Raw genomic sequence first — 19,792 nt, forward strand, 5'->3', positions numbered from 1 at the left:
GAGCAAGTATAGTTAAGTAGACATATTTTAAATATAGTAGGCCATATGACTTGGCTCTTGAGAGCATGGGATCTGAAGCTCAACTATCAAAACTGAAGCCTTTGCTTACACTTAGTTGCTCTGTGACTTTGCGCAGGTACTTAGCTTTTCTATATTTTATAATCTATAAAATGGCCACAATAACAGTATCAACCTTTTATGATTTTTGTGAGGATTAAATGAGTTAATATATAGAGACCAATGTATATGTGTATGATGTATAATTATTAAAACATATTTTCATTATAAGGCAAAGCATGGATGTGTCCAAATGGGGATTTAAAGCTTTTCCTCTGGGTCTGGGTTGTCTTCTGTTAAGCTGAAGTGTAAGCCGGTGAGCACTGTTGGGTAGTTGTCATCTTATTAATTTTATTACCTTTCTCAACAAGCCCAGGCTCCCGTTGACACATGCAGAGCAAGGCCTTTCTTAAGATGCACGTTTACTTGTTGGCAGAGTTTCACGCCACCTTCAGGTCTGATCATTTTCAGGGCAGATTTAATTGACAGGGTTTTAGTTAGTATGAACTAGAAGCAGCCTGTCTTGCAAGGTTGGTTTATTTTTGTGGAAGGAAGGTGGTTGTCAGACAATTGTGTTTACAAGTGAATTTATTTCTTTGGTTTACTCCTCAACAGCCCTCCTATCTTCACAGTTTTTAAATTCCCACATGAGAAAGAAAATTTTGTCTACAATACCAGACTTGTTTGTTAAACATAAAAGGACATAAATCCTCCCTGGGTCCCCAGGGGTATGGTAGAGAAAGGGAGTGATCATTATAAACCACTTAGCGCTGTGTGCTCTGTATCATGTTTCCTTGAGAAAGTGATGTTTGATTGGCCCTTAATGTAGGTTTAGTAAATCCCTTAAATACTGATGTGAGCAATTGTGCACATTGGAAATTAATACCTGAGAGTATATTATAGGGTTTACCGTGTCTCTAGAAAAGTCACCTGGGCATGTGTAGATTTCTGAACCTGAGATGATTCTGTTTTGTAATTTCACATTTATGGGTCCAGCGTTGGTTGCTTTTCTTTTCTTCTGCTCCTTTGGCTGAGGTCCACAGATAATCTTTATCATTGTTTTCTCTTTTCCTTTTCTTCTTGATGTTTTGAACTGTGCTGTACTGTATCAGCCAACCAGATTATGCAATGAAGCCTATATTCCAAACATGGCATTCTATAAGAAAGAAGAATTATTTCAAATTATTGTGGAAGACAGTTGGATTGAATGCATTAGTCCTTTTCCAGCCATACTCATAAACAATTTGGAGGAAAATATGGAATCAAGTGGCAATGGTTTTTTTGTTTATTTATTTATTTATTTTTCTATTTTGAAGAAACCATGAGACATGGGGATGCTTCCCAGGTGGATTTTCACTGGCTCTGTTTTAGATGATTTGGCTATAATTTAAATTTTTTAAATGCTGTCTTTAGCAGGAGAATTTACTGTTTTGACTCATACAATTAGTAGTAGAATAATTGGATTAAATTTGTAGTTATATTGTCTTAGATTCCGCTTTTGAAAAAAAAAAATCCTAAAATGCCTAACCTACCATGAAACAATTTGTAGTAAAACTTTTAAGTGCTACTGTTTTTAAGGCAAAGAACATAGCATTTTTTAGATGTTCATCTCATTTAACTTCATGGAATGCAAAACTATGTAGATCTTTAAAACACAGTGATAAATGGATGCCTCAGACTTGTATGAGCTTGTGAAAATGAATTACCAGCTATCTCACTGCAAATCCAGAAATTATTATAAAGATTAGGGCTATGTGTTTTTTTTGAATGACATCAAATTCAGTAAAAAGTCTTCATGAAACAAGTAATAATGTACTTGCCAGTCTTCTCTTATTTGCAGGACAGTGGTTTTTGTACAAGTTGGGTAAAACAAGTTTAAGACTTATTTGTTCCTTAATACATGCTTAACATTTATAGTCTAGATATTTCCTAGTGTGCTTAAATACTCCTTTTAAATACTTTTAAAAGGCTTACTCATCAGATTAACACATATAGTGTGGTTGTTTTTTTTTTGGCCGTGCCACATAGCATACCAGATCTTAGTTCCGTGAGCAGGAATCCAACCCTTACCCCGGCAGTGGAAACACAGAGTCCTAACTACTCAGCCATTGGGGAAGTGCAGTGGTGTTTCTTTTTTAACAGAAATCAAAAGGAAATTATGTACAGCAAAATAGTTATGTGAGTTGTTAATTTTAAGTTCCTTATAAATGATATTCTTATCTCTTGAGATGTTTCTGTTAGAAAGTGTTAGTTGCTCAGTGGCATCTGACTCGCTGCAGCCCCATGGACTGTAACCTGCCAGGCTCCTCTGTCCTTGGAATTCTCCAGATAAGAATACTGGAGTGGATAGCCATCCCGTTCTCCAGGGGATCTTCCAAATGTTGCAGGCAGATTCTTTACCATCTGAGCCATCAGGGAAGTCGCCTTAGAAAGACAGTTATTTTGAAAATGACTGGGGGAGGGATAATTCAGAAGGTTGGATTCACATACTACTATATATAGATAATCAACAAGGACCTACTGTATAACATAGGAAACTATATTCACCATCTTGTAATAACCTATCATGGAAAAGAATCTGAAAAAGAATAGATCTAGGTATTTATGTATAACTGAATCACTGTCCTGTACACTTGCAATTTACACAGCATTGTAAACCAACTATATGCCGATAAAAACTAAATAATTTTTTTTAAAATCTGAAGTAATGTTTTGATTTTATGCATTCACCCAACCAGCTGATTGAAAATGACTTCATAATTGCCAGGTCCAGGGAGAGCTGCTTGGTTTTCACCCTCTTTGGTCCTCTTTGGCGTGGGTGATCTGCCCACTTCTGCTTGGGTGGACCCTGCCCCCTCCTTTTCTCTTGATTCTGTGTCATCTGTCACAGTGATTTTCCTGCTACTTCCCTGACAGCTCCTTTTCAGGCTGTTTTTGTTAAAAGTTCTTCCTTCCTGCCCATACTTGAGATGCTGTGGTTTCCTGGCATCCTCAGATGTGCTGGGATCCTGTATCTATATTGCTTCCCCACTGAAACTCCCAATAGCCACCCTGTAGGCTGCAAACTCAGGTGCCCGTGTGGGCAAGTGATGGAGGTCAATGAAGATCTGGGTACTAAAAAAAAGTAACATAGAAACTACACAGGGGGTTTTAAAAACTGGAAGGAGGATGTCCTCTGGCCTAGCCTCCGTTTCCATGAAGGAGTGAAGGCCATCCTGACCTCAGGTAGTGAACGATCTATGTGCCTGCCACACAGGTGCTGGGTGAGGCTGAGTGAGAGAAAGGCCCCTCCTCTCCTGGAGTGGATGCCAGTTCTGCAGACCTGAGCCCGCAAGGAGTCACACCAGGGCAAAGGATACTCAGTATGACCAGATGTTCAAGTTTGTTTTAAGAAAGCCTGAAATTCAGATTTTTCTGTGAAATGCAACTTTTTCAAATGGTGATTTGCAGGCAAGAAAAGCCAACTATCTTATGATTTCATGTATAGGTGGAATCTTAAAAAAAATGATATAAATCAGCTTGTTTTCAAAATAGAAATAGACTCACAGACATAGAGAACAGAATTAAGGTTACCAAATGGAAAAGAGTAGGGGTGGGAAGGGGCAGGAAGGGGTGATGGGAGATAAGTCAGGAGGTTGGGATGAACATACACACGACTGTGCATAAAACACATAAAACCACAAGGACTGATGGTAGAGCACAAGGAACTCTACTCAGTATATTGTAATAATCTATAATGGAAAAGCATCCGAATATATATATATATGTGTGTGTACATATATATAAAACTGAATCACTTTGCTGTACACTTGAAACTATCAGGTTATAAATTAACTATTCTTGAATTAAAAATGAAAAAAGTACAGGTAGTGCCTAAAAGATTAATTAATTAAATGTTGGCCTAAATATTTTAAAGCAGTGTGCAGTGAAGTGAAGTCGCTCAGTCGTGTCTGACTCTTGCGACCCCCTGGACTTGTAGCCTACCAGGCTCCTCTGTCCATGGGATTTTCCAGGCAAGAACTCTGGAGTGGGTTGCCATTTCCCTCTCCAACAGTGTAGAACCTCTTTACACTGTGCTTCCCTGTTTTCAACCCTGGTCTGAAAAATAACTTTCTCACATTCGACCCTGGAATCCCAAGGTGGTCTCACCTACACCTGTCCTCCCAGCTTGGGCTCCGTCCTCTGCTCACAGACAACCAGCCAGGCCCTGGGGTTCTTCTGTTTCATCCTCAGGATTGTGCTTCTTGCTAGAATGCATTCCCCCACCTCTTCCCCCGGCAGCCCAGATGCTCCCTTGTAAGCCAACCCTAATCTCACCGTGTAGGGTTTCCCTCACCCTGCCAGCGTTCCACAGTGTTGTTCCCTACACACTCTCATTAGAGCAGCCGCCAGTGTTTGATGGACTTTGAGCCCACAGAGGCTGTGGTTTCATATTTGCACCCTGAGAATCTAGCCCAGCACTTTGTACCAAGTCCGTGCTTCACAAATACTCACAGAATGATTGACCAGCCTGAAATCAGCTCTCTGCAAACTAGTCCTGGTGGTGACTTCTATCAGCTAGCTTCCCTCCCAAGCACAGAGCAAACATACTCTGTGAATAGCAGCTTTGTTCCACATGGAAACAATCTTGATATAAACATTACTCTTTGATCTAAAATGCTGGTTATCAACTTTTGTACCAGATAGGTCTGAAATAACCACCCAGTCTGTTTTACCCCCATCTTCCCTGTGCCCCACTTACTGGTCCCACCACACACTTAGAGCAGGCTCCTGGGATGGTTGTCCTGAGGAGGCTTATGCATTTGTAATTTATAACCTGGACTTGTCATGTGATAGAGCAGAAGTACTCTATCCCTTTGGTATTTGAGTTTTCTTCACATTTATGCTTTCAAACTCTCAGGGTTATAGGTATGGGGTAAGGATGTGCCGGGTAGGGATGTGGGGCAAACTGTTAACGCTTTCGGCGCTGCTCAGGAACTGTTCCATTTCCCTTTTCTCAAAACATCCCTGTGAGTCAGATTGCACTACCCTAATTTAAGGACAAGAAAAATGAGGCTGGAACAGGTATAGTTACCATTAGAGAATTGTGGCTAATTATTTAGAATAGAATTTATAAGTATAATTGGTTTGCTATGCACTTTTTCTTTTTTCAACATTTTTTTCTTCTGTAAATTCTATACTATGCAAAATATATTAATTTTTGTTGTCTGGTACATACTGGTTTTAGACTTTCTTAAAAAAAAAAAATCTACTGATAGTTTTCATCCATGCCAGACCTCCTGGAAGAAAAATTTGGCAACGTGCTATGAATTCTGAAATGCATCATAACAATGATCCTCTATTTATATATGCAGTTGTTTAAAAATAGATATAAAGGTCTACATGCTATGTAAAGTTGAAATAACAACAGTAATTTATATTAAAATAATGCATTTAAGTGAATAGATACACATGCCCAGTTGCACAAAAAATAAAATGAAGTAGTCAGATGTTTGTATCTTTTAAGTAACAGACTCATTGTGTATATGATAGCTATGGTAATAGACTAAATGGGTATATCTAATTGTTTTCATCGTGATGCAGAGTATAAGCCATGTTCCTTTAGTGGTTTGATTCTCTAGAATAGTAACTCTTGTTCCAAAGCATAGACATTCCCTTCAACTCATTTGATAGTTGAATGTCTAGAAAACTGGGCTTAAACTAAACCTTTGAAACATATTTGCATATATATGTGAGACAGTATTATGTTCCAGATTCAGATGGACAATAGCAAGAATGTTGCTTATGTGAATGTCCAGTGAGCTGTTTAACAGGCCTGAAGCGCCTTTTCAGGCCATTTGAAGGATTCTCCTGTGTTGGGTGTCCAGGGACCTTGCCCTCCTCATCTGCCATCATTGAGACAGCCTAAAATGCCTCTACACATTTCTGGAACATTCTGTAAGGCAACTCTGCTCTCTATGAGTACCACTGATCAAAACCTTCAAACCCAAGGTAACAGTGGTTAGAAAAATATAAGCCATTCACTGCTTAGGTTTAAGATGCCATATGTAATGCAATGTAAACTAGAACCACAAGAGGATTGACTCCTTTCTTCAAGAGTTTTACAGCCTAGCCAACTAGATGGATCACTTGCATATATGTAGTTAAATGTTGAAAATATGTGTTTGACAGAAAGAGAAAGATGTCTGTGAGCTGAAGACACACAGAAAGGTCTCACAGAGGCAGTGTAGTATGGAGTGGGATTTGGAGAATACGTATATAATGAAGAAGCTCTAGAAAAGCTTGGACAAAGATGAGGATAGGGAGCAAGGAGTCTGACCAGGTGAAGGAGTTACTGCTGGAAAATGTTGGACAGTAATCATGAAAATCAGGAGTAGAGCAAAACTGTTATATTCAAATGGAAATTAAACTGAATAATTCATGAATTGAATATCAGATACATTGTTGCTTCATACAAAATATCTAAGTTTGATGTGGCTGTTTAGTGAATTTGGAGCTCCTTACCAACAAGACTGGAGGGCTTAGAATAGAAGACTCATATTTCTTTAATTGAGAATGCTTTTTCAGTTGTGTCTCATCTTTGGCGTATTTTATTCTATTTACACAGTTAAATTTGAGATGCACTCACTCCCTCGAATTCCTAAAATAACAGATCATGGTTTTATGTCTCTTTTCTCCTGGTCTCTTGCAGGTATGATTTTGTAGAGGTTGAAGAACCAAGTGATGGAACCATTTTAGGGCGCTGGTGTGGGTCTGGCAGTGTGCCAGGAAAGCAAATTTCTAAAGGAAATCAAATCAGGATCAGATTTGTATCTGATGAGTATTTTCCCTCGGAGCCCGGGTTCTGCATCCACTACAACATTGTCATGCCAGTAAGTACCACTTAGAGATGCCCCCATGTATACAGATCAGACTTGCTTATTTCTTTTTCCCCTCTTAAACATGAGATTAAGGAAAACCAAGAACCAAAAACCTTCTCTAGCTTGATGTTTTTTCATAAGTGTCACTATAGTTCTCACAAATAACTTGTGTGTTGTCAGTTCTCACAAATAACTTGTGTGTTGTCACTTTAAATCATTAGTGTCTGTATTGCCTCAAAAGTCGGTGCTTTAATGTGATGTTTTACTTTTTCTCCCCCATTAAGGTGACATTGTTCTTTCTACTACTTTCCATACCCACCAAAATTTGGTTTTTTAGGCGGGTTCCTTATAAATACATGCATGACATTTTTCATCTTTTTTTTTTTTTTTTTGGAAAACGGTAAACTCCCTAGTGGCTCAATAGTGAAGAACCCACCTTCCAATCCAGGAGATGCGGGTTCAATCCCTGTGTTGGAAAGATCTCCTGAAGAGGGAAATGGGAACCCACTGCAGTGTTCTCACCTGGAAAATCCCCATAGACAGAGGAGCCTTGTGGGCTACAGTCCACGGGCACACACACGACTTAGCAACTGAGCAACAACAAAATGTGTTAAATATTCTTTTCAAATCAAAGTTTCAGTAAAATATATTTTTAAAAGCAGTAATCTCGATTTTCCTACTTATCTTAATGTTTATCCTGCTTAAATAATATTTATGTCCTTTGTGCCCCAAAAAGGAAGTTTCAAAATTCTTACAGGAATTTAAGAAAATCTGTTTTCTCTGATTGTAATTATTGCTCTTTTCATTTGTGTCACAATTTCTTGTACCCTTTATTTTATGTATTATTGTAAATATTTGTATCTATTGCTGTGTAACAAAAGTGTTGAAATCATTTTGGCTATTTTTATCCCATTCTACTTATAATAGTAATTCAGAAGTACAAATGTGATGCCCCCTAATATACTACTCAAATATGTTCAGTATCACCACTTAAAACAATATAAAATTGATATTGTTAATGGGTTTGACAGATTCAGCAAATCGTTGCACACTGGGAGCACAGTATGGTGTGAATTACATGTGTTAATTGATATGATATCCCAACTGTTTATAAAAGAGTGTGCCTAGCACACTAGAAATTCATTAGTTAATTTAGAAATATAGAATCAATATTTTGCTTAATATATTTGTATTATAACATTAAACAGAAGTTTCCCTTTTTGATTACCCACACTCAATTCTGTGAAATACTCTTTAAGCCACTGATTAAATTGTGAAATTGTTATTTGAGATACATCTGAAAAGAGACAACAAAATTTAAATTAAAGCTGGAAAGTGATCATTTTATTTATCTAGTAGCAGAATTGTTTATTGTGTACAATTTAAGATAAGGGAGATATTTCTAAAATATTATGAATTTTATATGGTGACTTTTGATCAATCTCCTTATATAGATTATCTAAGATATCTTTATCTTAAATATACAGTAGCTTTAATAAAATTTAATAATTTCATCTAGAAAAGTGTTAATGGTAGACAAAGATGAACTTATTTAAAAACACATTGATACTGTGATTATTTGTTTGAATGAAACCACTAAGTATTTGTTTATCATCCTTTCACAGTACTCTGCTTCACAGAATTTGTGAGTTAATATTTGTTTTAAGTCTATAGTAGCCTTAGAAGCCATGGCTACACTTTCACAAAGTTATACAGTACATATTTTCAGTTTGGGTTTTAGCACAACTAATGTTTTTAAATATTTAAATATAAAACAATCAAATTTTACTATAAAACATAATGATAGATCTTGAATCATATAAAAGATTTGATTTAACCCAAACCTGTAACAAAAATAAACTTGAAACTGCGAAGTTATTTGTGTTTTAAATCAGCTAGCATCTTCGTATTATGTTGATAGCAACCTATTATCATCCCACAGAACAAGACATGAAAGTGAAAACATATGTAGGCCAACACCAAGGGTTGTTTTTTTCTGATTTTGTGGTCTCGTGAGTTATCTGGTTGTGTAACCCATGCAGTTGTGTGTAGGAAATTAAATATATAAAGACAAAAACAGGAAATGTACAATGCCTCATTTAGTCCCAGCCTCGTTACAGTTTTTCAGTAAGTGGCTGGGCACGGAGTTGACCATGCAACTCAGTCACCCCGGCTTAACTTGTAACAGCAGATTCACTGACACTTATGTTTCTATGTGAAAGTGTATGTCAGATTCCTGAGCTTGGAGATGAGACAAAGACATGTAGATGATCTTCTGTAAGTACCACCCATCCTCTGGACCAGAAAGGGTCTTGCCCCCTGAATTTGACTCATTACCAGAGATTCACTGTGACTAACACCAGAACTTCATCTGCAAGATTCTGGGTGGAAAGGGTATCAATCACTGATCGCATCATCAAAATTGAACTCAGTGCATTTTTAGATCATTATTGAAATAGCTGGATGAATTGTAAACATGGACTTTGGGGGCTGGGGGTTGACAAACTTCCTGGGCTCTGTTGAGCTCTATCTTTCTTGGTATCTAAGTTGCCCAGTGATGGCTGCCTGGGAAAAACAACACAGGAGCGCTTATTCCAGTTTGCTTTCTGCTTAGAAAGCCAGCAAGCTAGGGACAGAGAAACGAGAGACCAGGACAGTGGTTCCTGCATTGCCTTATGTGATGCGGTGATTTCAATCTTGCCAGGTTGCTCTCTGGAGTGATCATTGGTATATGAATTGTACCATGTCACAAGCTTTCTTTCAGGTTTAAGTTTACTCTGACAGTTTATCTGCCATTCCTTCATTTGTCCTTTGTCCTACTTGCATGCACCCATCTCTCTTCCCATGCAGCCACACCCATTCTGCTCTCAATAACTGCCTGAAGTTGCTAGGTGAAAATTTGACAAGTAATTTTGCTATGCAGCCTCACGGAGTGTTTTGAATTATCACCATGCATCGCTAACTGCACCCCTCCCTGCCCGTCCCTCTGCCCCCTTGCATCCTTGCCAACAGGACAGCATCCATCAATCTTATCTGGGTCTCAGTGAAGGAAAGCCTCAGGGGGAAAGCTTGCCTTTTGGAGCATAGGCTTTAAAGTTCTGTGGCATTTGCTTAGGGGCAAGTGCTCCTCTGAACTCCTGGATCATCGCTCATACTTTTTCTTCTTCTTTTTTTGCCAGAGATAAACTTCATGATTAGCTCCCCCAGCTCCCCAGAAGCCATAGTCCCACTGACTGCAAACTCATCAGCGCAAGGTAGAGCCAAGAGGCCCCTGGCCTGATGGCTTCTCAGTTTTATACTGAAGACATGATATTCAGCACGGGTCCTGAGTGGGCTCTGAACTTTGTGCCTTGAGGTTTGTCGTTGTGAGGCTGCTCAGTGGAACCTCATCCTCCATTGCCCCTGGAGGGGATCTGAGCCCCATGGAGCTGCCTCATTTACTGTATGTTCCACAGTAGTGATGATTCATAAACCAGAAAACTGAACAGTCAGGTATGACACCACATATTCTCCTTGGCCTGGTGTATTATGTTCTATTGCCAAGGATCATGATGCTTGCCCTCCTTCAAGAATGGAATTGGCATCTTCTTTTCTGGTTGGAAACTAGACATCCAAGTAGTTAAATTAGTGCCTACTTATGATGTCATGTGCACTGATGTCCATAACCATCTTTCCTGCTTTTTAATAATTATCTGAATGAATATTTTGCATATTTTCATACATTGAAAAACTGTTGAGTGTGATAGCACTTTTTCTGGGATAATTATAAAGAAAGTTTATTTTAATATCTTTTGTATTTAACAAATAAGACTGAACTCCGCAATCCTTTTTTGGGAGCTTGAATGAATATTGGATTCTAGTCAGCCTTTAAAATTCCGTGGCTCTGATCACCATACATCTTAGCAGGAGAGTTTTAATGCATTCGTTAAAATTCTCAGAAGCAGTTATTGTCACACATATTTCCATTAACAATTTTGCTTACCTTTGTAAGATGATTTACCCACTCTTTTTCACTCCACTAGTGAATGAGAGCGTATAGTGAAACAAGGGATCCCTTACTATTGTGAACAAAGTGATGCTGGTCTGGGTCTTCCACCTTGTAGGCAGATTCTTTACCATCTGAGCCACGAGGGGAGTCCTTAGTATATTTTACATATATTGTATATAGATATTGTTTCCTTTGTAATATTATACTTTCAATACTTTTTTCTTGATTCCCAGTTACCTTAGACTAAGACATAAATAAAATTCATCTTCCCATTTTGCTCTTTCAAGTAGATATGGTGACTAAGTGTTAGTTTAAGAAAAAACTTAGCATAAGATATTTACCTGAAATTACATGGCTGGTTGTTAATAGCTTAAAAAATACTAACAGATTGACTACACACATTAAAAATTTTAGAATCTTCATGCAGTTTTTGAGAATTATTTATGGAAATGTATATTCTCCAGTCATGCTCCATTAATAAGTAATGGAAAAGAAAACCAGGGCAAAGGATATATATTCAGCTTTCCAATGGTGCATAAGGAGTTAATAATGTCTTTGATTTTTGTTTCCTTTATGCTAGAAGAGAGGGAAAAAAGGCCCGGTAGATTAGCAGTGAGAGATTGTTTGGGAAGAAATGAAGCAAAACTGAAATAAAACAGTGCAAGCTTGTTTCTGTTTGGAGGCCACACACATTGAGAGCCAGTGCACATTTCAGATCTCTTAGAAAGAAAAGAAAATTTCTTGTTTAATTTTGGAGTAATTTATAATAGAGTATGTATGTTTTACTGTGTGTACTGTAGTATAAGCACCATTATTTTAAAATGTTAAACCTACAAAGGCTGAAAAATAACATCTTTTCTCATATCAAAAACTTTGTTAAAAGTTTTATTTTTAAAAAAATCTTGGCCTTAATGTAAAATATGTATCATATTTTTTGTTATCCAAAAAACAATATTTACTATTAAAATATATATTTGTTGGGCAGTTACATCACAAAACCATACCTGTTTTTGAAACAAAATGCACAAATCCAGATCTGAATATTTTTAATGGTTTTATTTATATAGAGAGCTATTCTTCTTGAGGATAATATTACTTGTAATCCATACTTTTTTAATGGTTCTGAGTTTTGAGGACTCTTTTTGTCCAATCAGGTTAATATTTTGAAGGGTGATTAAGCTACTGCTGTTTTCTTTCAAAATGGCTTTATTGAATATTATGTTTTAAAGAGTTTTAATCTAAGCATTCTGATCCGAAGTGGTAACAGTATTTTCAACAGTTTATTTGCTCTCTTTTTCAATTTAATGACTGGATCAGTTTAGATCAAAAAATAGATATTAGAGCTGCTACCATACCACTTGACTCCTTATAATTTTTCAAATTATTTATTTATTTATTTGGCCACTTTGGGTCTTAGTTGTGGCACACGTGCTCCTCATCGCATCATGCGGGATCTTTTGTTGTGGTGCACACACTCTAGATGTGGTTCACAGGCTTAGGCTTAGTAATTGTGGGGTCTGGGTTTAGTCGCCCCATGGCACGTGGGATCTTAGTTCCTTGACCAGTTATCAAACCCACGTCTCCTGCATTGCAAGATGGATTCTTAACCACTGGACCACCTGGGAAGTCCCCTTGACTCCATGTATTTTGATCTTCTTTCCTTTATTGTCTGAAAAGAGGAGGGTGGAATATGAATGAACTGAAGACTCCTTTAATCCAATCCCATGCAACTCATCTTCCTTTAAGTTGCTTCCAAATTTGTTCCATTGTTAGTATGATTTTAATTGTAATTTTCTTAAATTACCAAAGGTTATGGTTTAATCTTTTTACATGTTTATTGAAATACAGTTGATTTATAGTGTTGTGTTAATTTCTTCTGTACAGCAAAGTGATTCAGCTATACATATCTGTATAGATATAGATAGATAGAGATATATTCTTTTCTTATGTAATCTTTTGCATTATGGTGTATCACAGTATATTGAATCTAGCTCCCTGTGTTACTTTTTCTTTTTTAATATGCATAACTGGCACCTGTTGGATATCACACACGTTTGTAAGATTATACCCAGAGATGAATGTATGTGAGAGAATGAGTGTAAGCATGGCAGCCACTTGCTACCCAATGTGTGCTTTCCTGACCCGATGAGCTTTCCTGTGAAGTGCATGTGGGAAGCGAAGGGGCCATGGATTGGGAGCAGAGGGTGTGTGGTTTCCACCGGGCGGGCTCAGAGGACACTTGAGGAATGCATGACTGATCACCGAAGGAGTTATTAATTATGCAGGATGAGGGGTACAGAGCCATTCAGTGAATATTGGCGTCGGGGGCAAGAAGGAAGGAGGGAGGAGATGTTTTCCACCCCTTCTGGGTATGCCGGTAGGTTTATCACTATTATGATCTTGTTAAGAAGAGTCTTACCTGAAGGCCAGATTTGCTTTTATGTTGTTCAGTTTAAGAAAAATCCCAGCTAACTCTCAAACAAGGCATCAGATTCATTGGTTCAGTTTCTCAGGGGAAGAAAAAAAAATAATAGTATCCTAACACAAGTCCCATTGGGGAGAAAATGCCAAAATGTATTCAAGATTTTTAAGAATCATAAATCTTCATAACAAACTGCATTCCATTCCTATGTTATTATATTAAACTGATGTGAACAAATAAAATTTAGGTTTAAACCTTTTTAAATTAAATTTTATTTACCTTAAGAGAGAATTAAGAGAAAAATGTGTTCTTAGAATTCTTTTTTGTAGCAAAGAATGCAAGAAGTATTTTAAGTATAATATGTCTACACTAGAGTCTGAAACACATTGGAATGATTTGATTTTTATTAAAATATACAACTTACTTGTATATTTATGCAGGGAGTCTTGAGGTGACAGTGTTTTTTTGCATCAAAGAAATTATACAATTGCTGCAGAGACTAAACTCTTACTTGGCTAAGAGCTGTTAAATATATTTTTCCACCCACCCTCCAACCCTTGGACACAGAGCTCCCTTTCACGTGAAGAGTATGGGCCGTCTTCCATTTCTGCTGATGTTTTTTGTTCCAGTTAATTCCAAGCTATCTAAGAAAGAATCTCACAGATAGAATGATTTGTAGTTGGAAAGAAAAAGGCAGTTGCTAAAGCTGCAGAAATGGTAAAAGGCAGGCAGATCAGTTTAAGTTGATATACCCAAGTCGGTTATAAATTAGAATTTAAACTAATTGAAAGTTTGGAGTTTGATTCATATTTTTACATCAAAAGCCACAAAGATTTAAAAGCTTAGGGTCAAAACAGCAACCTAAATCCAATGGAGAGAATTGCTCTCTAGAAGTAAGTTTGTCACCATTTAAAATTATAAAATAGATATGTTTTCTTCAATATCCCCATCCATGTTCCTGATAACTTTTTCTTTTAGCATTTATTGAAGAATATGTGATAAGATATTTTGGTATGAGAAAATTCAGAGATGTATATGGAATTCCCATGTGTCTCTTAAGAGCCTCACTTGCTTTGGAGAAGAAATACATACTGTACAATATTTGCATATTTGTACAAAATATACCTGTGCAAGTATTTGTGTGTGTCAATATGTCCTACAAGTAGCTGGAAAGATTTTGAGAAGGAAGAGAAGTAATTGTTGAGAGGAGAGGATATCACAACTCAAAGAAAACAAAACCAAACAAACCAGCAAACAAACAAAAATCTGGGAATTATCTAGCATAAATTTGATAGCAATTATATAATAAATATCTCTCAAGAACTTATTAAAAATGTATATTGTCAGATGTCAGGGATTATCTGAAAAAGAGAATTATTTGCATTTTTATCAAGTGTGCTTAGAAATTCTGATCCAAGACGATCTAACACTGAATTAGGGGGAAGAATATGCTCTGAATCACAAACTGAGAAGGATACAGAGAGTTTTACTACAAGATGTTGGGGAAATACACTTTTATATTCAAACAAGCATGAATATTTTATGGGTAGACTGGAGACTCTGCTTGCATATTTTATAGCTAACATGCCCATGTGTTCTCTATTTTTCAGGATTTCAAAAAAGAATGAAATTTTTCTCCTAGAATTAGGTGGATATATTTCAATTTTTTTCAAATTATTCCAGTGAAAAATTTTTTTTCATGATTTCAGTTTGTAGTACTTACATTTATTATACCAACTTTTCTGAGCTTCTGATTAAAACTTATCAAGTTTGTCAACTGTCAGTGTCTGTTATGCCTGGAGCTGTGATGCATGACCACCTGCCATCTTTTCTGGGTTAACACTAGCTTGTCTGATCATTTGCAGATGGTGAAGGTCCAGCACCAAGGCACTGTTCCCGACTACATATTTTGTTCTCGGGTGTGATGAGGGTGATGAGACACTGTCAGTTAAACAAGACTGTCCCGACCATCAAGAGACGTTCTTTCATTCTTCCCGTACACTCTGACATGCAATCTTAATTTTGTCAGAGTTACAGTTGCTTTTTATCTTTAAAAAGCAGCTCTTCTTGGGCTAGTTACACACTCCGTAGTTGCCACGCCCCTTTTCTCTCCCCAGCTGTTGTCCTTTGGAGGCAGGTGCTTCTGGTTCCTTTAAGTCAACAGCTCCCAACCTTTTTGGCACCAGGGACCAGTTTCATGGAAGACAATTTTTGCACAGATCGTGGAGTGGGGGGTGGTTTCAGAATGATTCAAGCACATCATATGGTATTTATTTCTTTATTTTTGACTGTGCTAAGTCTTCCTTGCTACTTGCAGGCTTTCTCAAGTTGCAGGGAGTGGGGGCTCTTCTCTAGTTGCAGTGTGCAGGCTTCTCACTGAAGTGGTTTCTCTTGTTGCAGAGCACAGATTCTAGGCTCCTGTAGTTCAGTAGTCGTAGCACTCGGGCTTAGTCCCTCCGTGGCATGTGGGATCTTCCCAGACCAGGAATTGAACCTGTCTCACCTGCATTGGCAGGCAAATTCTTATCCACTGCACCAGCAGGGAAGTCCCAAGCACATTACATGTACTGTGCACTGTATTTCTGTTATTATTAGATCAGCTCCACTTCAGATCATCAGGCATTAGATCCTGGTTTTAAGTGACGCTCTTAGAATTGACCTTCAGGTCACCGCTTTTTGTTGCTACTTCTTGCTTCTTTGGTTTAAAGAACTGTCTGTGGACGTCATTGACTCCATGTTCTAAAGGTGAGGCCTGCACACTCTTTCACCCTCCTGCTTTCACACCTGTGGATGCCTCCCGTCCCCTTCCCCTGATCCCGCTACCCTCTGTTGCATCCTGACTATATCCAGATCCAGATGCATTGTGTACATCATGGCAGCCACGCCAGTCATTTCTCACAGCTAAGCCATGAAGTATGCTGTGACAGCATCTCACTTCTTGCCCTATTTTGTTTTGTTTTCCTTAGAGTTATATCGGTTGGGGATTTGCTTATCTTTATATATATTTATCACTGATTCATCCCCAAGTCATTCCTCAAATTTTGTGAAGCTGCTCTCTGTGTAGTCAGATGCATTTTTTCCTAATAAATTCACCTTCCAGAAGAAATCACTGCAGAAAGTGTCGGTCTGCTTCCCTGTGGGCTGGCTGCCCTTTACCTGCTGCCCGGCCATCATCCTTGGAGCTTTGCCTCCGCCGCTGTCCTGAGCCTTCCCTCTGCTGTTGTCTTGAATTAGATCCCTTGTTTGCCGATCTTTTGTCTTCCTCTCTTTTAGTTTACTTCCTTATTTGGGAAGGGAGTAAAAGCCCCACGAATTTACTGAGAAAAAGGAGTGTTTTAGAGAAAGTTTTTGTGATCTTGCGTAACTGAAAATGCCTTGGTTTAACCCTCCAACGTGAATTCTTGGCTCAGACTAGAATCTGAGTTGACCACTTTGAAGCTGACTGGACATTTTGTGCATGTGATGGGCTTGCTGACAAAGGTGTTTACTGTCTTGTGAGCTGGCAGAGTCAGTTCCTTGAAAACCCCCAGATTCCCCTTGTCTCTTCGCTAAGGAGTCCTAGCTGCCAGTTCTCTGGACTCAGAGCTGAGTCACAGCATTAGGTATAAAGGTTTATATTCAACCTCCTCCTCACCCCACATTCAGAGTAACAGTGCTGCTCCCTTTTCTGCTTGGGTTCCTTAGGCCATAAATCCTCATGTTAATCATGCTGAGGGAACAAATTCAAGCTGGGTTAAATCCCTCTTCTGCCCCAGCAGCGAAGTAGTTTTGGGGTGTCTGATGTTTCACGATCTCAAACCCATCCCCCTCTTTGCAGCCTCCCATCATTACCACAGCTGTAAGTACCTGGCACCACCCGATCCCAGAGCTTTTGGGTGGTTCTTTCGTGTCAGTGAAGTGGCTTCTGGGCTTTTCCCCCTGCAGGTCCACCAGTTCATCAACTACACATCCACCTGCCTGTGGCTTTCAAGTGTTATCTCAGTAGGCTCCCTTCCTTTTTTTTTTTCTGCCTTAAAAGATTATGCATTTAAAAATACCTTTATAACTGCAGAGCTAAAATCACCATAGTTTCATTTTTTTCTTTTATTCTTGTAGTAATTTCTTACTAAAGACTAAGTTATCCACTTAACAAAACATTCAGAAGCTCTGCACAATATTGAAGACACAGTGCATGCAGGGTGTGGTGCACTGTAATTGGTTTTTAGGAACTGCTACTAATTCAAGGCTTTCCCTGGTGGCCCAGATTGTAAAGAAACTGCCTGCAATGCAGGATACCTGGGTTTGATTCCTGGGCCAGGAAGATCCCTTGGAAAAGGGAATGGCTACCCATACCAGGATCCTCAAGTGTTTGGCCCCATTGCACAGTGATGCCAATCAAACCAAAACTTCAGTGTTTGGAGCAGAGGAAGGTTTATCACAGGGCCAAGGAAGGAGATGGGTGACTAGTTGTCCCACAAACCCCAAACTCCCCAAAGGGTTTCAGGAAAGCATTTTAAAGGCCAAGTGAGAGAGGGGCATGGTTGGTTGTTGCACACTCTTGGTCTTGAAATCCTTTGTGCTTGCAGCTGCCCACCTTAGGTCAGGTCACAGTGTTCTTATAAATCTCCAACAAGATGAATGTTATTGTCTGATCTGCAACTTTTTATCTCTAAATGGATGAAAAGCATTATACCTTTAAAAGTCAGAGCTTGAGAATGGGCTGCCCTGTCTATTTCAGGCTATAGGCAACATTCTTAACTTGTAGCAAAAGCGGTAGAATATAAATATTAAAGTAAAAGAAATGTAGAATGACTGCTACCCTCCCAGTCCAGATAAATAAGCCACTAAAGAAGTTGCTTTGCATGATTGTGCTAATATTATGTTTCATTTTTTAAAGTTGCAGGGGCAGAGAGGACTTGATGAGCTAGTTAACATTTCCTGAACTATGTTTCGGGATTGATATCCTGTCTAGTAGTAATGGCAGCCCACTCCAGTACTCTTGCCTGGTGAATCCCTTGGATAGAGGAACCTGGTGGGCCACAGTCTATGGGGTCGCAGAGTCGGACATGACTGAGTGACTGATACACATACACTGATACACAGAGTAGTAACCACTGGGATAACAACCATGATTCATTCTTTATACCTGTCAGTCATACCAAACAACTTACATATGATCCATACCTTTGAGAAAATGCCGTCCTGAAAAACAGTCTTCAAATATTCATTTATTTGAGTAGTGCTATTAATGTATTTGAATGCTTCGAACATTAAGACTAGAGCTTTTAAATTTTTACCTATTCCTTTAACTAAGATAACATGTTTATCATTTATTTAAGATTACTCTAAAACCACATGAATCTGATTTTGTGACTAAAAGGTCAGTATGATTAGTGTTATGATTTTTTTTTTTAATTTTGGAGAAGGAAATGGCACCCCACTGCAGTATTCTTGCCTGGAAAACCCCATGGGCGGAGGAGCCTGGTAGACTACAGCCCATGGGGTCACGAAGAGTCGGACATGACTGAGGGACTTCACCTTCACCTTCATATTTGATTTACAATGTCATGTTTCAGGCGAACAGCAAAGTGATTCAGTTATACATGTGTGTGTGTGTGCGTGTGTTCTTTTTAAAATTCTTTTTCTTTTCCCTTATAGGCTCTTACAAAATATCTAGTATAGTTCCTTGTGCAGGGAGAAGTTAATTTTTGAAAGTCAAGTATATTTTAAACACATTTTGGAAAGAGATTGCTTAACAATGTCAGCTTGGAAATAGTTGAATCAGGCAGAAGAGAATGAACATTATTTGAGTGCTTGATGGGCACATTTTTGTTTTCAACATACCTTTTTTTGGCTGTGCTGGGTCTTTGTTGCTGCATGGGCTTTTCTCTAATTGTGGCAAGCAGGGCGTACAGTGCACGGGCTTCTCATTGCAGTGGATTGTCTTGTTGTGAAGCACAGCCTGTAGGGGGCTTGGGCTTCAGGAGCACGTGGGCTTGGTAATTTCCGCTCACAGCTCTAGAGCCCAGGCTCAACACGTGTGGTGCAGGGGTTTAGTTGGTCCAGGGCATGTGGGATCGTCCCAGATCAGGGATAGAACCTGTCTCCTGCCTTGGCAGGTGGATTCTTTCCCACTAAGCCAGCAGGGAATCCCTTGATGGACATTTTTATATCATTTAACCTCCATAATTCATTATAACCACCATTTTTACAGATTATGACTCAGTGAAGTGAGGATATTTAAATAGAGTCTAAAGCCAGGCTGCCTCTGGGCTGGTTTGGGAAAATATATCAGGAAGATCATTGAGGAACAAATATTTTGCTATTAAAACACCTAACTGTTATTTCTGCTGATAATGATGTCATGGCTACTTTGGAAACTTTGAGAAGTTGGTGAGCTAAATTAGAATTTACCAGTGTTATAAAAATTATAGTGGTAATAAGTATTGAGGGTTATTATACTTTTTCCACACAGTTACCTTTAAA

General features: G+C 38.4%; 1 protein-coding gene and 1 long non-coding RNA gene across 3 annotated transcripts in view; one reads left to right on the forward strand and one right to left on the reverse strand.

Annotated features, from left to right (window-relative positions):
• The window catches only part of PDGFC (platelet derived growth factor C), a 241,586-nt gene that overhangs the window by 178,923 nt on the left and 42,871 nt on the right, over positions 1 to 19,792 (forward strand). For both annotated transcript variants that reach the window (XM_020883819.2, XM_020883820.2), the window contains exon 3: positions 6,749 to 6,929. In XM_020883819.2, the coding sequence (XP_020739478.2) occupies positions 6,749 to 6,929 (181 nt within the window). The remainder of the gene's footprint in view (positions 1 to 6,748; positions 6,930 to 19,792) is intronic.
• Positions 628 to 4,405, reverse strand: LOC139037703 (uncharacterized). The gene is made up of 2 exons (XR_011490537.1): positions 4,207 to 4,405; positions 628 to 1,213 (listed from the first exon to the last, which is right to left on the reverse strand). It is a non-coding gene; the product is annotated as an uncharacterized lncRNA (long non-coding RNA).

Source organism: Odocoileus virginianus, chromosome 12 (genome assembly GCF_023699985.2).
Source record: "Odocoileus virginianus isolate 20LAN1187 ecotype Illinois chromosome 12, Ovbor_1.2, whole genome shotgun sequence".
Classification (NCBI taxonomy): Eukaryota; Metazoa; Chordata; class Mammalia; order Artiodactyla; family Cervidae; genus Odocoileus; species Odocoileus virginianus.